Consider the following 26,640-nt stretch of genomic DNA (forward strand, 5'->3'; position numbering starts at 1 on the left):
TTTACCTGTTCCTGTGTCTGACCACTACGTTTGACATTTGTGTTCTGTTAGAATCACATAACAATAAAGATTTGTCTTTCAACCTCTGCGACACCCTCGAGTGGCCGCTAGGGCGCACTAAACACCAACAATGGGCGGATCAGGGAGGTTGTCATTGAAAGCACCTTCTAAAAACAAATGACATCATTTGAGTTTTCATTAACACGTGGTAATTAAACTTTTGTAGTCGTTATACCGTGACTGACAACATATTAAGCATCTATTGCTGTGTGAGTGTCAGTAAAGAGCGTCTTGAGGTAAATCGAGCTTCATCGTCGTGACTGAGAGGCCTCGACTGGAAGCACCTTGAGTTGAATTAGCAGCCGCTATGCGCTAATTTCATTTAACGACATTTAACACGCAGTCAGGGGGCTCAGTTAGTTTGTGGCTTGAGCATCTTTGATACAATGACTAGTGAAAGTAAAAGCGCAGTAGTTTACAAAGAAGTCACGTCCACCCCTCCCTCTGTCCCTCTGTCCTCTCTCTCTCTCACGCTCTCTCTCTTCTTCTCCTTATTCTCTCCATCTCCCCTCTACCTCTGATTGGTTTTCTCCAAAGATAATTGGAGGCAAAATTTGATATGCTCAATGTCATGGACAGGAATGAGGTTTCGCCGGCGTCTGCTGCCACCATGAACAAGAAGGCGGTGGGCGGCAGCGGACACAGCCACATCAGCGCACCAAAGGCTGCCGCGTCCAAATGCACGAGAAGCAATAGCAGCCAGAACTGTCTGGACGCAGGTTCTCCCGGAGCCCCGAGTGGTAAGCAGTCCGGTGCGGCCAGCGACGTCGTGATGGACGAGACGGAGGACGGAGAAGAGGAGTCGAGGTTCCAGCATCCGCGGTTGCGCCGAGCTGGGGGGAGCGGCAGCGGCGGAGGTGGAGGAGGAGGAGGAGGAGGCGGCGGCAGTATCAGGATGAAGAACTTTACGCCAGGAGGGGGAGCCGCGTCCTCAGGTTCCAGGAGAAACTCAAACAAGGAGCCCTGCCATACGCACCCAGAGGACGCTGCTGCCGCTCCACGGCCCACTGCTGCCTCCAGAGCTACCGAGACCCAGACACCCTTTCCGGGCGATGCTGCCCAGCACGGCGAGACCAGCAGAGCATCTGGGGCGGAGGCGTCGGGTTCAGTGTTCGCGTTAGAGGTTTTAAATGCGACAGTGGGTGATGGTTGCAAAGGCGTCGCTCCAATTTCCAGTATGAAATGCAACAAAAACGGAGAATGCAGGAGGGACTCGGGTACCGGGAGCCTGCGCTCAATCATCTCCAAGCAGGAGAAGCAGACAGGGGGGTCAGGGAGGGCCGAGGACGGAGGGAGCGCCAAGCGAGGAGCCTGTAACTCGACCACCGCCAGCATGGACGGCTCGATCACGCCAGGCGGGTCCCTGACCGGGGGGCACGGAGGAGAGAGCGCAAACCCCGGCAATACCCCCGTGTCCAGCGGTGCCCCCGATAAAAGGGACTCCAAGGTGTCCTTCTCTAACGCACCGAGCCGGAAAGCGTCGTCCTCGCTGCACGGACCGACTCAGACCCAAACCCAGCAGCCTCGGAACTCTGTCACTTTCCTGAAGCCGGAGGATGGACCGCCAATTGTGCCCGCCGAGGACGCGGATCTTCAGGACAGCCAATTCAGCTTCATGCAGCGGCAGTTTAGTAGTATGCTGCAGCCTGGAGTTAACAAATTCTCCTTGCGCATGTATGGTAGTCAAAAAGCAGTGGAGAGAGAGCAAGAGAGGGTGAAATCTGCTGGAAATTGGATTATCCACCCTTACAGCGATTTCAGGTAAGAGCTGGGGGCTGCCATTGGCCGCGTGTTGAAAGTCATGAGGGGCCCGTGCGGCTCCTCATTGTCATCTTCAACTAACTTCATAGTGAGTAACCGCTGTGACTCCATGGGAACACACACATGGTTATTGTTCAAGGCTATACAGGCTGCTGAATTTTCACTTCACCCCTTACGATTGAATCTGTAGCCCAGAGATTTGAATCGATGCACTGCAACGTGCTGCCATTTACCCCCCAAACAACCTGTTGTCAGGCAAATTGAGCAAAGAGTGTCCTCTCAAGGTTGTAAAGAAATCCCATTCCAGTCTACAGATACAGTAGCATGTCTGGGATGCTCAACAAGCCCGGCCTGCTAACACTTTTCCATGCAGCACGCTCACATTCAACAAATAGGACGTCGCTGATTCGGGCTAATTTACAACGCCATTATTTTTGTTCTTCACAGAACTGGTTAATATTCGTTGGAGTATAAGGTATGCTCTGTGACGTGAGCCGTGCGGACAGGATGTAGGCTATGCGCGCGTGTATGTGTGTGTGCGCGTATAGGCGATGCACTCAGTAATGGAATGTCACCTTGAGCCAAGTGTGCGAAAAAACCTCAAGCATGCTCACTGGAGACATATCCGCCTGTACGGCTCCCCGGATCCTTCATTTAAATGACGGACGCTCTCTGTTTAACACCGATAACCCAACTGGATCATCCAGCAGCTAATTTGTCATCCAAATATATAGAGAAATTAGCATCTCATTCTTTCGACATGTATCAGTCGCTCAATTGCGTTGAAACCAGTGGGTTCTCCTATGGGCTGGTTTCAGCACCACAAGGAGTGGACAGCTCTCGTGTCTATTTTGGAGTTGGCTCGCGCTATGAGCGCTACCTTCACCCCCCCCCACACCCCCACAGCGCCATTCATGTTTGGCCCATTTGTAATTTCTATCACATAACGCCGAGTCAGAAGACCAACAGAGCCTATAAACTTGAGACATGTCTTCCTCCAGCAGGGATGCATTTGTACGAGTTTTGGGCACCTTTCTCTGCAATGCAAGCTCATACACGATGTGAATCTTTATAGCTGCCCTCTCCGTGATTCTTGTGCTAATCGATGCATAGTTAAAGTAGCAAAGTTCCTTCAAACATTGTCATCGGGGCGGTTATACCGTGAAGTGAAGGAGTCGGAGCTTGTTGCATAAGTCGCAGTGTAATGACTCAGCGCTGCACCTGTCCTGCAGAGCTTTCTCTGACGGGCTCAAACCTCACTACTTTTACTCTCTCCGTTCCATTCACCGAGCTGCCACATCAGTGTTAGTAACAATTAGCAAGACAGACGCTCCCTTGGTATCCGTGTGCATGGCAAGGTCGATACATTTAACCTAATGTGCTGTCTGAGGTGCTGGAGACCCTCGGCCCTATTTAACAGCTCAAGAAACATACTTAACATATTTTTTTTATCAGCTTGAGAAAATTGTCTGTTTGGGGTCTCAGTTAAGCCCCCTGACTGGAAAACACGGTTAAACACAATGGATATGCTCAAAATTTATGATTTGTGTTGATAATACTTCTACAATAGTTTGTTCATAAGAGATCGAATTTGCCCCAAACGTGTGAAGGTTATGTACTATAACAAACATATGCCAGTACAGATAACATGAAATAGTCCAGTTTTTTTGTAAGGAAAGAATTATCACTTCAAAACCTTAAGCTGGGAAACATTAAGCAATTATAGTTCCTTGCAGTTATTGTTACACACACTACTGGGTGTAAGTCAAGCCAATGTCAATAAAACAGAAGGGTTAAGAAAGGAGGTTGAAAGTTGCTTTCATGATTTAAAACTCTGAAAATGAAACCTGAAGTGCACATTCTCTTCAGCCACAGACTAGAAAACCATGAGCAAAGACAATCACAAGATTATTTATTTTGCATTTTAAGAATATTGTATGCATAGAGAAATTTGTTATGACGGATGTTAATCATCAAAGTAAGCTTAGCATGTCATTACATTCATGTTCAGACACAGTGTAGCTCCTGCTTTACACTTTCCCGTCTTGAGTTAGGAAATCTCTTTATCGGCTTTCCACAGCAACTCCCTTTTTCTTGTCTGACTCTATTTTTGTCTTTTTTCCCTTCCCCCCCATTTTCCCCTCCTGTATTCTACACACACACACACACACACACACACACACACACACACACACACACACACACACACACACACACACACACACACACACACACTGTCATGTACACAACACAACTACACACATGCCTGTTAGGTTCTACTGGGATTTCACAATGCTGCTGTTTATGGTGGGCAACCTGATCATCATCCCCGTGGGCATCACCTTCTTCAAGGAGGAGACCACTACGCCCTGGATCATCTTCAACGTGGTCTCTGACACCTTCTTCCTCATGGACCTGGTGCTCAACTTTCGCACTGGAATCATCATTGAGGACAACTCGGACATCATTTTGGACCCTGAAACCATTAAGAGGAAGTACTTAAAAACTTGGTTCATTGTGGACTTTGTCTCCTCCATCCCAGTGGATTACATATTCCTCATAGTGGAGAAAGGGATTGACTCGGAGGTGTACAAGACTGCCCGGGCCCTGAGGATCGTCCGCTTTACCAAGATTCTAAGTCTTCTGAGGCTGTTGAGGCTCTCCAGGTTAATACGCTACATTCACCAATGGGAAGAGGTAAGAGTAGCATATGTTTCATGATGGTTCCTCCGTAAATATTATATTAACTCTGATCACACAACTCTGAGCCACCGAGGAAGAAACACCCAATCTAGTCTGTGATAAAAGGTCACTGATTTGCCTCCAATATGCAGATTGTTGGCTTGTGACCAAACCAACAGTCTGCCTCTCTGTCTGCTCCGATCAGCCTGCTCTCCTCCGCCTGGAGGCTTTATATTCATGTTCTCACCTGCCACCTGGTGAGAAATGTATAATGTCAGCAGGATGTTGGAGCTTTCACAAACTTTGCATTCTAATGACTGTTATTTTCACACAAGCCCCCCTACCCCTCTGTCTCCCTGTCTGACCTGATAGTCCCACAGGCAGCACCAGGCGGTCTACTAAGCAGCCTATTACCAGGGCAAACACAGTTAATCAATTACAGTGCCAGAGGAAGAGCAGGTGGGGTAGAGGGTGATGATAATATCCAGCCCTAGGGGGCTGTTGACTATGATTATATATGTCACTAATTGTTAATTTAAAGGGATCGGAGAGGTTAGGTATGCTGGCATTTCCTCAGAGGCCTGACTGATAGACTTTGGATATGAAAATGGGTGCTGTTGCTAGGTAGTCCACTGAAGACTGAACTCAACGACCCAGTCCTGCCCTTCCTGGCCACTCAGCTTTCATTTACCCTGTGAGGCATGCATTTTTGCCGTGGCCCTGCTTCAGCTTCTCCATCGGACTCCTTCCTCAAAAGAAGGAGGTTCAGCCTGGGAGACAGGAGGTCCAACAATGTCACAAGATCTCTGGACTTTTCGTTCATGCCAGTATTGGCAACCCGGTGTTGGCATTTTGCAGTAGTGAGCAGCGCAGAGGGGCTCGGCTGCCAACTTGACCTTTGGATAATTGGATTTCTGAAGATATGATGTGATGCGTGCACACATACACACACAGTGGTGCATGATGGGAAGTGATACTTGGCATGCATGGAGAATGAGAATAGAAATGTGGCAGAGATTGAGAGGCTGACACAGGAAATGCTCAGTTTCAAAAGCCCAGTCTGTTTGTCATTATCTGTCACATAGTTTATTTTGAAAATCCAAGAATCTTCCTGAAAAGTTCCTGTAACACTCTTGGAGCTGTCCATGGTGCTGAACGTTTCCATCAGCCAGCACAACACGACTGTGGACAGTACAGTTTCTCTCATGACAACGATATGATAAATTAGTCCATTTTGTCAGTTGCTGATTGATAAAAACTGACAATGAAAACTCCATAAAGGTTGAAGCTGCATTTAGAAATATCAGCACATGTGGTTCATGTGCAGTCTCATTCCTCTTCACTCCCGTCACAGAGTATCTCTTCTACCTCAGCTGCACTGAGTAAGAAATGACCCATTTATCAGACCTTTGTACACGTTTTACTGTGAAACGTTTTGTACTTTTTACAGATTTAGACCTCATAAAGAGTGTTGTGGTATTAAATGCAGCCATTGAGCACCAACAAAGGGTGGTTTCTCGAAGTCAGCCAGGTCATAGATGATTGGCCTAAGTGACTGTCCAGTGACTCAGAATGATTGATGTGTGAGACGACATAGACTATCAGTTGTTAAGGATCATGATGGCCCCTGTCCATCACTCTGTGTGTTTGAATTTGTGTAGGTGTTGGCACGTCTGTCTGCATGTGTTGTTGGCATATCAGTGTGCCTGCAGGCTTGCGTGAGTGTTTTGTGTGTGACTGGTCTTTGCGTGCATGTTTGAGCCTCTGATTGATGTCATGTGTCTCTTTGTAACAAATGTCTTGCTGCTCTTGCTATGTTTGATGAGGGACCGGTGAGAACCTGTCTCCCCTACTCATTAATCAAACTTGATATAATCCAAAGGAGACTGTGGAGCCGAGTAGTAAGCCAGTCCAGGCTGTCACTGAGATATGAAGTCAATGTCTCAAGTGACAAATATAGAAAAGCCATATTCACAGAGTTTATATTGCTATTCTCTATCTCTATATGTCCCAGCCTAGTTTGAACTCCCCTCCCTGTCTTATTGTCTCCCTCCAGATCTTCCATATGACCTATGACCTGGCCAGTGCGGTGATGCGGATATTTAACTTGATTGGTATGATGCTGCTGCTGTGTCACTGGGATGGCTGCCTACAGTTCCTGGTTCCCATGCTGCAGGACTTCCCCTCAGACTGCTGGGTGTCCCTCAACAAGATGGAGGTATGTGACAGGGATTCATGTCTGCGCATAACAAGTTGCTCATATCACCCCGGAACTGGATTTGCGTCTTTGATTCTGTGTTAATTGGGAAAGAACTAACGGTGGTCACAGAATATTGATTCTTTCTGGCCGCCATCAGAAAATATTGGCTGAATGTCAATCAGTGTTTTATGGCCATGATAAACTCTTTCTTGTCTTAACTAAAACAGGAACCCTCATGCTCTAGTAAGGATAGTGGAAAGACCAGAACTATTAGCGACACTAATGAAATTGTGACCTGATAATGGTGCCACATGAAAAGTCAGGGGAACATAAATGTCAGTTGCCTTCATCCTTTTAGGACCACGAATGTCAGTGCAACATTTCACCGAAATCCATGCAGCAGTTGTTAAGATATTTATTCATTTTTATTCAGTCTGAACCAAAGTGACCTGACAATGCATTTCCACCCCCAGAGCCATGCTACTAGTGAGGCTAAAGCGTAGGGATCGTCCAGGTTAGCTGCGATCGTTATATATACTGTAATTTCGATCAATATGGTCCACTTTGCACTCCACCATTCAGGGAACCATTATTATCCTAAGGGATGATTGTTGCAATTATGCTATTACTGAATCAGGAGGAAAGGTCAGTATTTCTTTCCAGCAAATCAAGAAAATGATTCAAATCACTGGCTTCTGCAAAAGCATTCAGCCGGTAGGCCAGACAAAACAACCGTGGGATACCGAAGAAGAAGCTGTGAAAACAAAACCGGAGAGATTTGAAGCACACCTCTAGATCCCTCCGTGCCTCCTCTTCAGCTTGGTGGGCTGATGACAGGAAAGATAAAAGGGGAAAACAGAGGGATGGGGAGGTGGTATAACCTGGCAGCTGGGCTCTTTGTTGCCGTGTCTATCTCACAGAGATAAAAGCTGGTTGTTTATACGTCCTGTCTGTGAGCCTTTTACTGGGTGAGGGGAGAGCACACTAACCCAGACATGAGGCACAGGTCCAAATGAGGTTTTCAACAGATTGGGTAAAGTCTGAGATAATACAAAAGACAACATTTAAGCTACGTGTATACCTAAATGTTACAAAAACCAGAATGCAGACATTGAGAGACTTTAGCCAGAGCAGGTGTGTCCACTATCCCTGAGGCAGACTCTCGACCATATTTAAGACAAGTCTTTGATGTTACAGACGATCAAAAACGTCATCACACATTGCCGTTAACTGCATCCTTCAACTGTTTGCCCTGCACTGAAATACATTCACACAAACATGTACGAATGTAGGAAATATTTGACCAATCCTTGTTGTTTGACCCCCTATGTTAAACAACTGTCCAGATCTTGTTTTTTCCTTTAAGAAATATTAGTAAACTGAGATTTGTAGTATCAACAGCTGAACTAGAGTTGATCATACATGCCTTTATCTCTTTTCACATTGATCATTGTGACGCACTTTTTTCCTCACTCAGTATGTCTGCTATTAACCGTTTGCAGGTAATCCAGAATGCTGCCGCCAGATTACTCACTTGGACAAATAGACGGTCTCACATCTCCCCTATACTCAGATCTGGCTCCCTGCAGCATATAGGATCCACTTTAGAATTCTCACTCTCACTTACAGAGCACTACACGGTCAGACTCCTGCATGTGTGGCTGAACTACTTCGCCATTATTTACCAACCCGCGCTCTCAGGTGAAACGTGTTCAAATTGCTTTCCGTCTCACACACTCGCCTTAAGACCCGTGATGAGCGAGCTTTTGAGGCAGTAGCACCAACGTTGTGGAAGGCTCTGCCTGCACCCCTACAGTTTGCTGAGTCGGTGACTTTGTTTAAAAATCAGCTCAAGACATACGTACCTGTTTAAACTGGCATTTGGGTAAAATTCATGCTCTAGGTCTGCTTTTAATCAATGTTTTTATTGCATATTTTACTGTTTATTGTGCCTTCTTAAATACGTTTCATGTTTTAAAAACTGTTCTTGTAAAGTATTGGCCCTTGTATGGTCATATTGTGTTATTTATGTTTTCTTCTTTGCAATACCGCTCCTGTTAAGCACTTTGTGACTTTTGTCTGTGAAAAGCGCTATATATATACATTTTACTTACTTACTTCACTGAACAAAGCAAAGCCAATACTGAATCCTTGTATACATGTATTTTCTTAAAAAACAAACATGAAAGTAATACAATAGAAACAAAAATAGAAACCAAATATTCAGGCTGATTGATATGTTGAGGTAGTTGGAGCTGAAACGGTTAGTCGATTAATCAATACATTGATCAACAGAAAGGTAATGAGCAACTATTTTGATAGTTGATACATCTTTCAGTTATTTTCCTAATATTTCTGCTTTTGTAAACTTACATGACTCACAAGAGGACAACCTTGTGCTGCGTTTGAAGTCCAGGATGATGAAGTTTGGAGGTGACAGGCCACTGATTCCTCCAGTGCTCTCTCTATCTGTATAATCAAAGACAGCCCGTCTCCAGAGAGCCGTCACTCTCAAACCAAAGGGCCGCTCTGGCATGGTACAGGCTGCCTACAGCCACCTGAGACCGCTCCCCTGTTGAGTGGCTGACAACTTGTAACATTAGCCATTGTGTTGCAGCCAGGCCATCTATCATGCCTCACACCCTGCAGTGGCACTGGTGGTGAGGGGCCCAAAGGCAGGACCCATGGAGGGCGTTGACAACACTGTAACTTTGGATGACATCCAGCAACCAGTAATTGGATTCAGTCAAACTTTCAATACTTCAGGGAACATAGGTCGTCTTTTTCAGTGCACCCCAATTCCGTCAATGTATTTCATTTGGTTCATATTTAGCATTAGCTTCATGCAGCTTTGTCAGCCACATAGTTAATCTCCATGGTGGAGTGCGGTTTGGTGGCAGAGCACTCGCTGCATCCGTGGAGGCGACAAGGTAATGATAGCGACAGCAGCGCTAACTGACAGACACAGGGTGTATGGTTTCAACTCTGTAATTACAACTGTGTGTGTGTACCCATTCCTTACTGTATCCACATCACAGAGACGTCTCTTTCTGATTATCCCCCGCTGACATCAGCAGGAGGGGGCTTTGCAGTGCACTGGTTTGCTCCCTCGGAGAAGATAAGCCGTCAATTACTTCGTATGGTGTTAAACCACTTTGTTTACCCACCGCACCTAGTTTGACCAAACGGTATTACAGGTCTACCGCTGGACGTTGCAAATTGGATGTAAACGCATAAGGCCTGTAAAAGGATATACTGTCAACACGAAAAGCGAAAGCTGCTGTCTAACCTCTGTAAATGGACTGGTAATGATGTGGTGTTTGTTTCCTGAGCGAGGAGGAGAGAAAAGATGAGATTATCTCAGTCCCAGAGGAACTCAGATTGTGTTGAGGGCATGTAGTGCTACAGTATCCTGCTCAAGCAAGAAGTGCAGTTACTGTACTTAACCATTACTTCAGAAGCAGTGAGCTTATTGTGTTGAAGTGCAAATGTTGCTGTTTTTGGAGACAGTAATTTGCCTCAGAGGGCTTTACAATATGTACACATAAAGGTTAGTTTAATAATAATTATTCCCACTCAGCTTGTGATAACAATCGTATAGTGTTTTCTGTCACTCTGGAGTGACTACATATTAAACTCTAAGCTTGATAGACACAGGCATTTACCAAGCAACTAAGCTATTAAGTTGCATTGTGGGAAATGTGGGATCCTACATTTTTGGAGCTTGATCCTAGAGGCCAAAAGTCATCTTCTGATTCAATTGATATTCAGAAATAGAAACCTCAATTCCGATTTCTTATCATAGTGTGAAGAGTTTGTTATACTGAACTTAGAGATGCTGAATACTTGTGTTATCTGCACATGCATGTGTACAACAGCCTTTAAAGGAATAGTTTGACACCTGCGAAACATGCTTATTTATTTTCTTTCCAATAGTTAGATGGGAAGAACAATACCACTCTCATATCTGTGTGTGAGATACTGAGCCCCATCTGGAGTATGGTTAGCTTAGCTTAAAAACTTAAAGCAGGGGGAAACTGCTAGCCTGGCTCTGTCCAAAGTGGGAAGAAAATACCAACCCTCTAAAGCTCACCGATTAACAAGTTGTTTGTTTAATCAGCACACAATGTAAAAACAACAAGTTGTGTTTCCCTCTGCTTTCAGTCTTGCTAAGCTAAGCAAGCTGGCCATCTTTAGTTTCATACCTATCGCACAAACATATTATATCAATCCTCTCATGTCGTGTACTTCCTCAACATTTTTAACCATAAACATAAATTTGAGTTCAAATTGATCAACTGAAACCATGTACTCTAGGAAGCGATCACGCAGTGTTCATGTTGAAGGATAGAATACGTTGAGACGCTTTTCTTTTGGCCTTTGAATGAACTGTCGAGGGATGAGGATGCCCTGCCTTCCTCATTCCCAAGCAACACAGCCCAGCCCACACACACTCACTGAGGCAGACCAGAAGAAAGGAAGACAGAGACACAAAGAGAGGAAGCAGAGCTGACAGAGGCTTTCTTACATGTGTGTCCATTATCTTTTGATATTTGTCCAGCTTATCAGCCGTTGGACACGCGCATAGTGGTCGAACATTCAGTCTGATACAACGCTATTTTCCATTATCTGCATCTCCCTGTCGCTGTCATTTCTTCCATCCCTGCACCGATCAGTCCCTCAGCCAGGGAAGTGTGAAGCGATGAGACTGGTAATAGGGCAAACGTTCATCTTCTTCTGTGTCGGTCCCTGGGTGCACTTTTTGTCATTTGTAGCTCTAGGGATGGCCGTGTCGGTGTGTCGGTCCACCACTTTGATCCAGACTGAAATATAACAACTGTCAGAAGGATTGCTATAGAAATTTGTACAGACATTTATTGTTTACATTTATCGTGATTTTGGTGATCCCCAGACTTTTCCTCTACAGCCACCATGAGATTGACATTTGTGTTTCATAGTGAAGTGTCTTGACCACCATTGGATGGATTACTATACAATTTGGACCAGATGTTCCCTTCTAATACTCTCATCAGACTCAGCCGTACGTATGTATGCTAACACTCTAAACTGGTGCTAACAGTGGAACAAAATGATGAAAACACTGATGCTTTTGAACATACTTTATGCTTCACCAGAAACAAATTTTCATACATCTCTTTACCTCACCCAGCACTAGCTTTCTCACCTTTTTGCTTACACCACCCTTACACCAGTGAACTTTGTAATTCTGCCACGCACATATCTTCACACTTTAGTTCTCATGACAAACCGCTGATGAACCTTTCTGATATATGTTACCAAAGACCTTTATTCTGACATCACCCTCTGTCTAATTGTTACATTAATGTCACTGCGACTGCTTAAGTTTAAAAACTGTTTTTTTTTCTATCTAGAATTTTGGTTTTCTTTCCAATGAGCATTACAGCCTCACAATATCACCTCACTTGAATTATCACACACTCCGAGCTCATTGCTGGTACAGTTAGTGACTTCTGTAAGGCGCACGCCTAACCTCTGGTCATTCTATTTGGCAGGGGAAATTTACGTGTGAGTACATATGTAATATATATGAGGCCTGCTGCACAGCGAGGCCGCAGCAGCATATAAACAAAGAGGCATTTTAAGACAGTGGAAGATAAATTTAAAGCCCTTTGCGTTATCAGCCAACTTCAAACAGACTATCTGCAGCTAATGGAGTCACTGATTACCAACAAAGGAACGGATAGTTCCCAAACTGAGATCTATGGGGAGGGCTGGTGAGACTTAGAGTCTCTTTCTCCCTCTGTCTTGCCTGTGCTATTTCAGAATCAAAGTGCTCATCGTTCATCTATTATTCAATCTGTTTCACTGCACTGTTTCTCTTTCTGTTTTCACAGACATCATTTAGCCTTAGCCCACTTGGTGGAGCTGTGTTTATTTTTGGAGTCTTCATTTTTTCTCTGCTCGTGACGGAGAAGACCTCGTATCCCCGTGTGGCCCTTTAATGTCGTGCCTCTTAGATCAGAAGAGACACACACGACACATGCTGCTGTATTGTTGATGTATTTTGTACATTTTCTCGATAGTTCACTTCTCAAGCGTTGGAAATAGTGATTTATTTAATTATTGACCAATTTGTTGTTACTGATTTATTCATCATTTAATCAATAAAACAGTGCCTGTTGCAATTTCAAATAACACATTTTACATGATACAGCAACTTTCTTAACTCGTGAAATGTTGACATTTCATTTTGGAGCTGGCTTTAACAGTGATGGGGTTAATTTACTTATTTTAAATAAAAAAGAGGTTTTATAATGTGATGGCACATCCACTAATAGACTACTGATGCTCCTCTATAAGTTATGAGAGAGGATATAGTTAATTGCCTTTGCTGAATGCAGACTGTAACCTCTGTGTATAGCCTGCTACAAATTTAGAGATTATGAGTGTGTGTGTGTGTGTGTGTGTGTGGGTGTGTCAGGAGCCAAGATAGAAGATGTTGTGTTTTGTGCCCTTGAAGCCAGGCTCTAAGAGGTTTTCGGGAGGCTGGAGATTGTAGTTCCCCTGGTAGAAAGATTTAAATTAAACCCAAAAACCTGGACTTCAACCCTGGCTTTTGACTTTACCTTTATATTAATTGGCATCAGCAGTGTGTTCAGGTCGAGGTCACCACAGTTGGAGCTAATGAAAGCAAAAAGGGAAACAAAGGGAGCTGGTGGACGAAAGTATCAGATCAATGGAGCTTGTTCGGATTTATCATTCACCCGTCTCTTTTGTGACGTAGGGAGTTTTGGCTTAAAGCTGCAGTGGAATGACACAGAGCCACTATTTACATGTAGGACAGATGTTATCAAAGGGATCGAACAGCATGAGAAATGCCCCTTGATGTTTTTGTATAGCTTTCGACCATAAGTGTGCCCCTTTCGTGAGTCTCAAAACAAGCAGCCTGGTGGCCGCTGCCTGGCTGTCCCCGCCTGTTGTAGATTCCTATTCACACAGCTCTGAAAGGGCATATTTAATGACCTCTCATTATCATTCCTCTCTGAGGAAATAATTTCCAAACCGTCTCTACTTTACTGATTAGGCCCTGATGTCGTCTGCTCTTCCTCCCTCTCTCCTTCTAATGCAACTCCGTCCCTGGAGTTCTCATTTGTTTAAGTGCTGTTCCACGACCCCGCTGTCCCCAAAGCTTTTCTTCTGACTCTCTGCCACCACTCTCCCTCAAAACATGCCTTTTTATGTAACATTGATGTCTTTAACTATTTGCTTATCTCCTTTTTCTCTCTCTCCACAGAATGATACCTGGTCAGAGCTGTACTCCTTTGCCGTGTTCAAGGCAATGAGCCACATGCTGTGCATCGGTTATGGCCGGCAGGCCCCGGAGAGTCTTTCAGACATCTGGCTCACCATGCTGAGTATGATTGTAGGAGCGACTTGCTATGCTGTTTTCATTGGCCATGCAACAGCTCTTATCCAGTCCCTGGACTCCTCCAGACGGCAGTATCAGGAAAAGGTGAGGAGCTTCATTAAATCACCTCCATCCCATGTTGTCCAACCTCTTCTTGTTTCCTGTTAACCTCTTAATATCCAGTTTTCCTGATCTCCTTCAGTGGTCAATATAAAAAATGATCTTAGTTGATCTTAACAATGGTAGAGCTTGTTATTTCTCTTTCTTCTCCAGTGTCTTTGTTGGTGATTGGCTGCAGCTGATGTCACGTTAAATGTCACTGATTAAATGTAAATTTAACATATTGTAGGCTCATCCATTATTTATTTAAAATGCAGGATTTGATAGTCATAGACATGAGTGGACATTTTTTTTCTGTGTGTGTAATTTTCTAACAGCCCGGTGTAGCATCAGGTTACACCACTTTGCTTTGGGTTTTGACCTTTATCGCACAATACCAGACACTGTTTAACCACTCTTATATGGTCATTAGGTAGTATTTGTCTTCGCCGATCAGAAACAAGGTTGGGGATCAGAGCAGTGCTGAGCAGTGCTGCAGCAGTGGCCTGTAGTGGTAACGGCACAGCCTCTCTGTTTCCAAGCAGAGTCTCGCTGGCTGGGGAGCAGGGGGTGTGTTGTTGGCTCTCAGCAGCCAATCAGAGGCTGCGGGTGTGTTCGGCCAGGTAGAGCCACGTCGCCAGGGGCTGGGCCTATGTGTGTGTTGTGCGTGGGGGCTGATGTGGGAGAGAGAGAACGAGAGAGAGAGAACGAGAGAGAGAGAGAGAGAGAGAGAGAGAGAGAGAGAGAGAGAGAGAGAGAGAGAGTGTGTATGTGAGATATAATGTCCCCTTGGGCAGCAGTAGAATTGATGAGGCAGCAGACCTGTGTGTCCTGCCAATGTCATCCTGAAGGTGACGTGAGCAACCATGGCGGCCTCTCTTTCTCTCTTCCTGATCACTCATTCCCTGGCTCCCCCTCTACTTGCACTCTGTATCATCTGTTTGCATCTTTCACCACCCCTCTTTTCATTATCTCGTCCCCTCTTTTCTCTTTTCATCCACCTTTAAAATATTTCCACCTGATTTTCAGCTCCCCATCTTTCTCTTATCTTTATCCCTCTCTCCTCTCGTTTTGATCAGAATTTCGCTCTCTTTCTCCCACTCCTCCTCCCTCTCTATCCTCTCTGTTGGTGGTGTCCTTGAGAGGTGCAGTGCTACTGCTAACTGTCTGCTACAGGGAGCAAAGCAAGGGGGGGAGGGGAAACCTGTGGGAGACGGTAGGGCTCAGGGCTAAGTCCTGGTGCACTGTGAGATATTTCAACACTGTCTGTTTCACATCGTTTCGGATGTTTTTGTCAGCATTTTATTTAGCTGGCATTGTTTGGAGCTCCCCTTAGGTTTTTTTCCTGCAGCCATGTGGCTGGACGCTTGGGTATAAATCATTCTGCCCCCTTTCCTGTTGCTGATGGTTGAACGTTTTCACCTCAGCTTTAAGTATCCAGTTAAATTAGCACCACGAGCAGTAGTGTCTTGTGTATTTAGGAGCAGTGATGATTGTATAAGTTTAAACAGCCTGTCTTTTTATTCAGTTTAAGGATAAATTGAGAAGTAAGAAACAAACATGCTTTCACGTCAGAAATGTGTTCATAATGCCGTGTGCTTTTTTGAGTATTCGCTCGTATTTAGATATTTGCTAATGCATCGTCACCCCATCCCAGAATACATATTTATGCCGCTGAGTGCAGGAAAGTGCATTTACCCAAAAGCCTTTTTCTGACCAGTTGTCTGATTTTCCTTTTTCCTAGTGCAAAGTGTTTTTCTGCTGCTCTGTGAGGATTAGTATTTGAGCTGAAGATGTGGTTATTAAAATTTTTCACTTCAGCCTCACTGGCATGGCTGGCAGAAAAGTGCCAGCCATGCCAGTGAGGCTGATGCCGATGCTGCTGGGTGAATTCGCCACTCCTCCAGATCGGACTGTGAGTGACATTTTTATCATTTGGAGAGTGTTAGCAAAACAAGTCTGCTGGCAGTCTGTTACAGCCCCAGTGAGGCTCATGCTAGCATTGTGTGGAGGTTTCCATTTCAGCCCGGCAGTAATGTCAGACTCACAATGCATGCTGGTTGAATTTAGGGAGAATCTGGCTTGGTGGCTTTGGTGCAGAGACCTATGAGTTATTTATACAGAGCACACATAACAGGAGGGCTAATAGACCTAAAATAGAAAGAAATAGTCTCACTTGTGCCACCTTTAATGCACCTTCGGAAACAATGCAAATTACCAATTCGGGCATGTGTTTCTGGGGATCTCTTGGAAAGTTACACATCAGAATTCATGTTTGTTGATATCTGACCTTCAAACTTGCATGTTTGGCCAGTAGAAACACCTTCTTTTGGTGCATTATATTCTGTGATTTTGACTTTGTGATTCTGACATTACCCTGTTTTATGTAATCCGTTGTAAGGTCACTAGAAAATGCAGCATTAAAGGCCCCTCACACTCCAGGGTGCACAAACAGACACAGAGGTGTTTTCACTTATTTTGCCTGTTTAAACTTTGTCTCATGCTTGATTCATGCACTGTCGGCATAATAAGAAGAGCATGAAAACCAACCTGAGAGTTCACACAGTATTCTTTTCTGGTGTTATGCATTTAATAAGTGAAACCAGATACAGATAAACTATTTTAAACCAGCTGAATCCATTATAGTGACTTTAGTATTGGATTATATTTAGATGCAACACCCAGGGATGGGGGTTTTGTAGTTCTTTTCACCAAGTGGGACAAATCGTCACTGTCAGAAATTCAGGAAATATCTTTAACTGGGAGGCTGACGATTTTCAGACGTGGCTACTTATAATTAGGGTGTAACAATATGACGTGACTGTGTGGGCATCTAACGCTGTGCTTTAATGACATTTGTCCGACCCTTGTATTCATTTGGATGGAATAAGCCTTTGGGTGCACTCCGTGATTAAATTTCGTCGGGCAGATTTCGGTCTCAAGGTATGGATAGCTGATCATTGCATTACATCAGTTGACAGATATATTATTGTTTAATTAATATGATAACTACGTTTAGTCAACCAGCATCTACTTTAGAAAATGTGACGCCACTTTCGTTTTGATGAAGTGTAAATAAAATTCATTAGGAAGATTTAACATATGAGAGACATTTTTAAGAGAAGATATTTTTACCTCAAAGCAGGAAAAGCACAGGTGTTACTAATAACACAAACGAGCCAGCATGCACAACCAGGACCATGAAACTGGAGCAGCTATAGATCAAGTTCAGCCATAATTAAATATATTATTTACACCTGTGCTATTCATACATACATTCATCCATTTAATTTAAATAATAAACATTTGAGATAACCCATCCTTGTAACATGCAACAGACAATAGACTAGTTCATGTAACTTTACATCTTTTTGCATCAATTATCCTCACTTAATGTGACGTGGGGTTTTACCATGAATCAGCGCTCCTGAGAAACAGCAAGACAGAGAGCAGTTTGAGCTCTCTGCCAGTATGTGGCACAAGACAGGATACAAGATTGTTTCATACCCCCCCCCACACACACACTCCTCCTCTGCTCCCTCTATCATCAACAACAGTGATCTGTCTTCTATTAGCCAGACGGTTTGTCACTGATCGCACCAATTATCCAGAGCCAGGCTGACTGTGCAAAGATAGGGGCCAAAGAAATTCCTACGCCATCGTCTACAACAAAAACAGCATCCCTTTAGCCATGAATGATATTCACTGCTGTAGTAGAAAGTGTGTCTGATGAACAAACCCTTATCTGCCAGTCTTCTTTGGTTGTCACTCCCTTTGACTGAATTGTAGGAATATCAGTGTTTCCTAAGAAGTCTCATTTCATTTAACGAGACTTTGTACTGTGTGAGACCCCACAGTGTGTTGTTCCTACATGTGTACACATCCTTGAATTGAAGAAAGACGAGACATGCTCCGACTTACGCTATCTGATTTTCTTCTCTTTGGTAAATGTGCTGCATAATATAATCAGGCGATTTAGCAGGGAATTAAGTGAATGAATTATACATCCACATGGCCGTTTGGGATGAACTCGAATTAGCATTTCCAATGGAGAGAGGTTGTGGGATGAATGAGCAGGAGGAGGGAAGAGGAGAAGAGAAGAGAGGAGAGGAAACAGGAGGAAAGGAAAGAAAGAAGGAGTGGAAATGATACAAAGCCGAGAGCTATATTGGGTCAGTAGTTAATGTATTTAAAACTTCAAAAATATAATCTAAGTCAAAGACAAAACTCCCCATACATTTTCGTCTGAATAATAATCGCTAAATGCGTTCCCAAAAGCAGAAGTTTAGATGACAAAATGTTAGCGGAGCACTTTGCTGCCGCATGCAGTGTCATCAAAGTGACGCCGAAAATTGATGTAATTTAGAGTCACAGTCTAACCACGGCTGCTTGGCCGCCCCTCACCTACACTTTGTTCACAATCAGCTAACATCTATTCCATGAGAGGCTCACCAGCTGCAGCGTTAGCTCTGACACGTCGGGTAAAGAGTTGTGACACAGGGTCACTTCTTCAGGCCACTTCTTCAGGCCACTCTCCATCTGCAAATGTCAGGAAGCAGAGTTACTCATGCAGGTGAGAAATTGTGTTGTGTAACTCCAGAAGATCAGAGGAGCTGTGCAGCTGCCCTCCGTCCAGGAGATTTTAACTTACGTAGATGCTAAATAATTCAAACGTTGCATGTTTGGTTTATTTATGTTTATTTTTATATGGCAGAAGGAAGCATTGTGAGTGACGGTATCAGTCAGAAACACACATTGCTATTTATTCTGGGCAGAGAGACAAGACTTTTCTTGTCTAGCAATGTGGGGTCATTGTAGCCTATAGCAACATCCTCTCTGCAAAAGCAGTATTTGGTCGCATTAATCCTACATACAGGTCAGAAAGTATTTGTTTTCGCTGTTTTGACTCTGTAATCTAGTACATCGGATTTGAAATAGAATAGAGACGCTGAGGCTTTAAGATCAGACTGCCTGTATTATGGACATTTTTTTCTGGATTAGACATTTGGCTTTTCAGCAGAGGTGGTAAAACACTTACAGCTATGCTGGCAGCTCTGAGGCTATACTTAGGCATGTTAACCTGCTAACATTTTGTAATTAGAGGAGAAAGTACAGCTGAGGTTGATGGGAATGTCATTAATTTGGCAGGTATTTGGTCACAGACCAAAGTATTGGCAATGTGAAAAGTCAGGAGGGGAGTCAGGAGATCTGTAAAGTTATCACAAAGTTATTACAAATACTCCTGAGGGGGACAGTCATGGTTAATCTCTAAAAACCTTTAAAACCCTTAAAAATAAGCTGTCTCCTAATTTACAAGCACAAAATCATTTCCCACTCAACGACAAATCACAAATTGGCAGTTAAACAGAAAAAAACAAATCCATGAAAATGTTAGTCCAAATTAATCGCAAGGGTCTAATGAAATAGTAATAGTTAAAAAAAATAGTCCATGTGTTTTAATTTAGGCAGACAATCCCAAAAGAGGGGAAGTGTTTGGTGGGGTAAAGCATGAAAAGCACCAGGATAATATTTACCATAATATTCCCAAAGAAACAGTATGTGTTTCTGTTACTGAAGACCAGACTGAACTTTGAAAGGGCCTTAAATAAGCAAGAAGTGAAGAGTACCAGCCTGGCAGAGCATCACAGAGGAGGATGCCAAGTGTCTGCTGATGTCTTCGGGTCATAGAGTTCAGCCAGCTATTGAAAAATGTGCACACAAATATGAAATATGGAGACTTTATTCAAGATTATGTTAACTTACTTTCTTCCTCCTACAATGGAATGACTGTACATAAACAAACCCACTACAATTCCTACACAGTTCATCTGATGTGGATGTCATCACACTGAGTAAAGCTGAGAGTCAGCACTTTAACCCCACAGGTTTAGTTTCATAGCAAATCAAACAATGAAACAAAATGTAATAACTTTCTGACAGCACTGTAAATACTCTGTCTCTGAGAACAAACAATTTCCAATTTAGACATGTACATATATGTTGCTTTTGAGGATCCAGAGCAGCGAGCGGGTGTACCTCATTGTTTAGCTTGCGGCCTCCGTCAGGATTCGTGGCTGCTGATGCAATAACACCGACAGTTGTGTCTTGCTGCTCTGACGCAAACCTGCTGAAAACGTTGTCAGGAGATATCACTTGATGCCAGCTGAAACTTTTTCATGGTGTTCACTGTTCATTCACCACACAGCGTTAGGACCGACGGGACAGAGACGGTTTGGACGATGACTTTCCTCAGTCCCTGAAAGTCGTGAATACACAGCTATAGGTGCTCGCCCGCTGAGCTGTCACTGCCTCTCAAAATTGTGTTTCGGACAGCTTTATAGGTGCAGGGTGGAGTTGTGCCTCTTATTAGGGTTTCCATTTGAGCTTGGTTGAAGTGCACACAGTCGGACAGCAAAGTACGAGGATAAATCTCACTCTCTCTCAGTTTATCTTTCGCTTGATTCACCACCCGACCATCACTCCCCAGTCCGCAGGCCGGCCACGTAGTTTTTTGGTTTCTCAGTGGGCTCTTTGGATGGATTGCGATTACCATATCTCAACAATAGGAGCTGATTGTTTGTGTTGTTGCCATGTTGGTCCTCTCACTTTCTATTGATCTGGCATCGATTAACTTCTAGGTAGCATAAGGGAGTGTGTTCATTTCAGCTGACAGCTGAAGGGCATGTGCTTGCACTGCTTTGTGCAGTTTGTAATGTGTTTGTTGAGTCATCCTTCAGAAACATACCTTGTTTATTTTCATTGATAAGCTGCATCCTATTTGGAGGCCGTAGCTTGTGGTGCTGTTGAATTGTAATGCGCTATAATGTAGTATTTTGTCCACCCAATGATGAAGTATTAGAAAATCATCTGAGGATAATGCAATACAATTCAACAGCACCATGAACTACAGCCTCGAAATTGCCATACATTTCAATCAGGCACCTCTCTAAAACTGTTTTAATATAAACTGACATTATAACCTTTATAAGGGTAAGACGCATACTGCCAGTGTTGCATTAGACTGCCAACTGAATGTAGTAAAAAAACAAAACACATGTAACTGCTTAGCAAAGGTTATATTTTGCTGTGCTTTGTACGTACATCCAAAGATCTCTACATTCCTACTGCGTATATTAACATTAGTGTGTAACGATATGGGTGCATACCAGGGGCGTTTCTAGGATTCAAAGAAAGGGGGGGCTTAGCCCCAAGGGGAGTGGCATGTTTGCGGCAATTTTTTTTGGGGCCAATTTGGGGCCGCGGATATCCATTGTTTCTGACAGTTCATAGATTGGTTCAATCAGAAAGAGTGTGATTTTGCTCTGTAGTTTTGCTTGCATTCAGTATATGATAACACAAGAGACAGAATTTGAGGGTCATTGTGAAATTTGACAACACAAATATGAACTTTTCTCAAATAAAGAATATATCCGCGTCACTCCCAAATCCTAATTCTTAAAGGGACCGCACACAATGGATGGAGAATGGACCTGACAGTGTCAACTTTACATCGTTAAGTATGATGATAGGCTATTGGATTGTAATTTGAAGGGGGAGAAAACATACAAACCAGAACGCACGCACATATGTAGCATGTTAGAGTTATAAATAACTTGTCCATGTGAGAAACAATAGTTTAATTTAATGACATCACCAAAATAATAATTTTTTTTTTTTTTATAAAGCCAATAATGCCAAATTATTTGGGGGGGCTGAAGAACATTTGAGGGGGGCTTCAGCCCCCCTAAAATAGGCCTAATGACGCCCCTGGTGCATAAATGATCAGATCCCTTGTGCTGTACAACATGTGGCTATTTTCAGCTGTGGAAAAATACACATTTATTCCTGTAGTGAGTATTTAACAGCATGTTTGTGGGATTAACTTAAAATAAACTACAGTGCCCATTATCATCATAATGAAGGAACATGTCCCCAAGTCAACAGTGTGGCTCATTGATGTGTTTTTGATATTTTTTGGACAACAATGGAGCCGTTTGGCACAGACGAGTCAGCTTTTTCAGGCTATGACTACACAGACAGCACTTGTTGGTGGGATCAGAGCATTGTTGGTTTTGGATCCTCTTCATGGGATTTTTCTGCCAATGAGAAAAATACAGAATATCACCAGACTTAATACAACTAAACATTGTTACAGCGGGAAAACTGTTTTATTATGTAAACTGCATTAACAGAACATTACCTCTGTCCGTCTCGCTCCCTCTCAGTACAAACAAGTGGAGCAGTATATGTCCTTCCACAAGCTGCCTTCCGACTTCCGACAGAAAATCCATGACTACTATGAGCACAGATACCAGGGCAAGATGTTTGACGAGGAGAGCATTTTGGATGAACTCAGCGAGCCCCTCAGAGAGGTAAGACATGAATCGACAATAAGACACGCAATCTCTAAAGTCCTGTACTGATGGATTATTTTTGTGTTTGAGGTACTTGTTTGATTTTGAAAATACAGATAAAGCAGTATTTGTTTTAAGCCTTGTAGTTAGTTGTCGCATATACTTACAAGATGAACATTTATTACTTAAATCCCTGAACTCAGCCTTCATACTTGACTGCAGTGTAGTGCTGCAGTTGCACATTTGACAGATAGTTCTCACCAAACCATATGTCTTTTCTTAGGAAATTGTGAACTTCAACTGTCGCAAGCTGGTGGCATCCATGCCGCTGTTTGCCAACGCAGAGCCGTACTTTGTGACGGCCATGTTGACCAAGCTGCGCTTTGAGGTATTCCAGCCGCATGATTACATTATAAGGGAAGGCACCATTGGGAAGAAAATGTACTTCATTCAGCACGGAGTCTGCAGCGTCATCACTAAGGGCACTCTGGCAATGAAACTTTCTGACGGCTCTTATTTTGGAGGTAGGACACAGCTTGCAGCTTGCTCTTTTTTTCCTCTTTTCTCTCTTTGTTTCTCTGATGGTGACATTTTTTTCTTTTTAATGCTGATGCACTTTACCCTTCTTTGTTTCAGAGATCTGTTTATTGACGAGGGGTCGGCGAACAGCCAGCGTGCGAGCAGAGACTTACTGTCGACTCTACTCTCTGTCTGTTGACCACTTCAATGAGGTGCTGGAAGAATATCCCATGATGAGACGCGCCTTCGAGACTGTTGCCATTGACCGTCTAGACCGCATAGGTAAAACGTTCCTCCATTGAATGCTTGCATAAGATAAGAGGCTTGTCCGAATGACCGAAGGTTGCAGCTACTGATGCAGTCAGACATATGACTAGCAGTACAAACACATGTAACATCTGTATTGCACATTTGTAAGTCTGTTAATAAAGCTTTTTTTTTCAAATTAAAAAACTCTAAAATGAACCTCATGTACTCGGAACAAAATGGTATTGTGCTTTGAAAGTCTATCCAGAATATTAATGTTAAAATAGACAGTAAAATGAGCCGTGCTGTTCCCTCAGAATAACACAGGACACTGTAACAGAAGATGAGAGTACAGGGGACACATCCATTTTCCTCAGGGCTTGTTGTACTCGAGGATGTACCTGATTTGAAGGACATCCCATGCCATTTCTAACCCATATTGTTCTACCTTTCCAGATCCTTTTGTGTTCTGCTTTTTGTCCTCTTTGCCTCGTCCTTAGTAATGAATCCATTTATTTGTTCTGTAGGTAAGAAGAATTCCACCCTGACGCACAAGGTTCAGCATGATCTCAACTCTGGTGTCTTCAACAACCAGGAGAACGAGCTGATCCAAGAGATTGTCAAGTACGACCGTGAGATGGTGAAGTTGGTGGACCTGCAGCGGCCGAGGGCCATGTCTATGACCCCGTCCATCGGCGGTATCTTTGCTCCCCCTGGCCAGCAGCAGTCGGGTTCCGCTATCGCCACGCTTCAGCAGGCTGTGGCTATGAGCTTTTGTCCTCAAATGGCGAGTCCGCTGGTAGGTCCAGGGACTCTGCAGTCTCCTCGCATGGTGCGACGGTTCCATGTGATGCAGAATCTGGCCAGCCCAGTCGCCATGTCTCCTCTTCAGTCTCAGCCCCCTCAGACGTTGGGAGGGGCGTTTGGATCTGCCATCTCCAGCCCGCCTGTCCAAAGCCCGCTCGCAGCCCCAGGACGGACTTTCCAGTACATGGCAAGCGCAGGACCCTCTGGTTCCCAATTGTCCCTTGTACAGCACCATGCTCCCAGCCCACCACAGACCCAGCAGAGGGCTGCCTCACACAAGAGCACCCACTCCCTTCATGCAGGTAGCTTGAGCCAGGATTCGCGGGCCATATCTGCCTCCCAGCTCTCACTTCCCCAGGAGGGAACACAACAAGCTGCCTCTGCAGCTCCCAGCCCTCCACAATCCACCCGCACATCCAACAACTCCATCGGTCCCCCTCAGCCCACTCACCCCAGCCTGCCAGGGCCCTCGGGGGTGGTGAGATTGGCAGGAGCTCAACAAAGGGTTGCCTTTGCCTCCGTACCCCCTCCCGGTGCACCTGCTGGAATGGGGGCAGTAGCAGCAGCTGCTGGGTCAGGACCTCCAGACTCTGGAGTTCCCAAGAAAGATTCAATTGTCAGCCTTCCAGAGCTAGACTCTGCCAGATCCCGGCTGTCTTCCAACTTGTGACCCTGGTAGAGTTCAGGAAAGAGGCCTTTTTTGTAGGAGAATCTGTTTGTTTTCGGTCAATCCAGCTGATCTGTCAGCTTGCTAAATGACCAATCAGCTACCGTCAGCGGCACCAGTCACTGGACCTGGATGCCCTGTGTGCTGGTGTCAGCGGAAGGAAAAGAGCAACTGAAAGTCTTTAGACACTTTGGCAAGGAGAAGTCTATACAATTAAACTAGTATAACTTAAGGTGGAACTGGTCTAGTCTACTGTGCCAGCAACTTTAGTCTTAGTGTCACCCCTTACACTCTGCTTCCAAACACCTACTGTATATCGCTGTCTTTACTGTAAAGATATAAAGAAAAGTATGATTTATGTAACTATTGCATACTGTGTAGAATCCATGCAATGCAATCTAGCAGGAGCTGGACTTAAAAATGAAAATCAGGGACTTGAAGTCAAATGACAATGACATTTTAAGCGTTTAAAAAGTGTTTAGAGTGTACTTTTTCTGTATAAGCTGTCGTAGCAAAAGAACACATTGCTCTTCATATTGTTTAAATAGTAGTGAAAATAGTGTTTTAGACCGCTGGTCGATCTTACATCGATGTGTAAATAGTTGATGAAAAAAGTACGGAGGGATATTATATTCATTGTATCTACCCAAACCAAAGTTGAGCTTGAACACAAAGTCTGGTTGTGTCTGTATCAACTAAAAAAGAAACATAGAAGAAAATGCCATTTATTTAACTGCCTTGATTCAACGTTAGAAGCCATATATTTGGTTTGTGTGTATGTATATATGTGGGTTTGATTTTGTGTGCATGAGTTTGTTGGTACGATTTGGTTCAATTTTCAGAGAATGGACTCACACACACTTGCTTTGTTAAGCGCGATTGGTTTCACATGCTGACGGCAGCACTGACCTGTTTTCATGAAACATCTGGGAGGCGGTCAGCTGTTTTGTCAGTGCACTGATTGTAACCCTGAAGGCAAAGGTGGTTAAATAATCTGAGCTTTATCGAAAGGAGACATTTGTGAACAACCCATACTGTATAATTGCTTGTTTTTGTCTCGGTTTATTGATTAACACATGCAATATAATTCTGCAATACTCTACCCCGCCTATATATATAAATATATATGAATATAAATATCTTTACATATGCTGTACAGGAAAGTTTTCCTTTTGTTTTCTTTTTAATGTGAAATCTTAAAGAATCCAGCAGCTATTGTGGCTTCACTTGAAGTATTGTAATCCAGTGACCATGTTGTTACCTTAACCAAAAATGTTGGGAGGGAATGAGAGGACATGCAGTGTCATTTTTGTTAAAACAGACGGGACAAACTGCTCAAAACTGGTTTAGAGTCAAGGGAGGAATCCACACTTTGAGTTCAACAAGTAAGATTCTCAAAAATGTCACTTTAAAACCCATTTGAAGACATTAAATTGTAAGATGAATGGGGGTGGGCAATATGGGGCACAAATGCCTCAGTTGTAAAAACTCTCTGCTAGTCTCCATATGCCCCATATCACACAAGACTCCCATGAATGTCTCAACATTTTGATCCCCAACAAACCCATCGTTCAAATTTCGGGATTGGGTTCAGGCTTCGGTTATATTTGTTCTAAATATTCTGATCCTGAACCTAAAAGCCTTCTCTTGCTGAATGTATGCCATATGAGAAGGAAAACAGCTAATCAGATATAAACTGCCATGTAAATAAAGGGACAGAGATGTAAAGAAGCTTTTATGATGCAAGGTGGTTGCTGTATGTGTTGCTGAGTGTCTGTGCGATCGTTTTAGGTTTCATGATGCTTCTCTGGGTAGAACGTTGCTGTATTTAACCTGTATGTCCCCCCCCACACAC

General features: G+C 43.8%; 1 protein-coding gene across 1 annotated transcript; it reads left to right on the forward strand.

The window, feature by feature from the left end:
- Positions 1-581: 581 nt before the first annotated feature.
- On the forward strand, positions 582-26,640 carry LOC116387481 (potassium/sodium hyperpolarization-activated cyclic nucleotide-gated channel 2). Its single transcript, XM_031854616.1, has 8 exons — positions 582-1,821; positions 4,095-4,518; positions 6,560-6,721; positions 13,980-14,198; positions 22,418-22,564; positions 22,830-23,070; positions 23,183-23,347; positions 23,839-26,640. The coding sequence occupies exons 1-8, from the start codon at positions 620-622 to the stop codon at positions 24,786-24,788; spliced, it is 3,510 nt and encodes a 1,169-aa protein (XP_031710476.1). The 5' UTR covers positions 582-619; the 3' UTR covers positions 24,789-26,640.

This window comes from Anarrhichthys ocellatus, unplaced genomic scaffold, assembly GCF_004355925.1.
Source record: "Anarrhichthys ocellatus isolate YVR2014 unplaced genomic scaffold, GSC_Weel_1.0 scaffold15, whole genome shotgun sequence".
In the NCBI taxonomy this organism is placed as follows: Eukaryota; Metazoa; Chordata; class Actinopteri; order Perciformes; family Anarhichadidae; genus Anarrhichthys; species Anarrhichthys ocellatus.

Bases quoted from the DNA above. Each gene is read 5' to 3' on its own strand.
- LOC116387481 (XM_031854616.1), top strand. From the start codon at position 620: ATGCTCAATGTCATGGACAGGAATGAGGTTTCGCCGGCGTCTGCTGCC. The intron at 6,722-13,979 runs GTATGTGACAGG...CTCTCTCCACAG, and splicing joins TGTCCCTCAACAAGATGGAG to AATGATACCTGGTCAGAGCT. The intron at 23,348-23,838 runs GTAAAACGTTCC...TTTGTTCTGTAG, and splicing joins TGACCGTCTAGACCGCATAG to GTAAGAAGAATTCCACCCTG.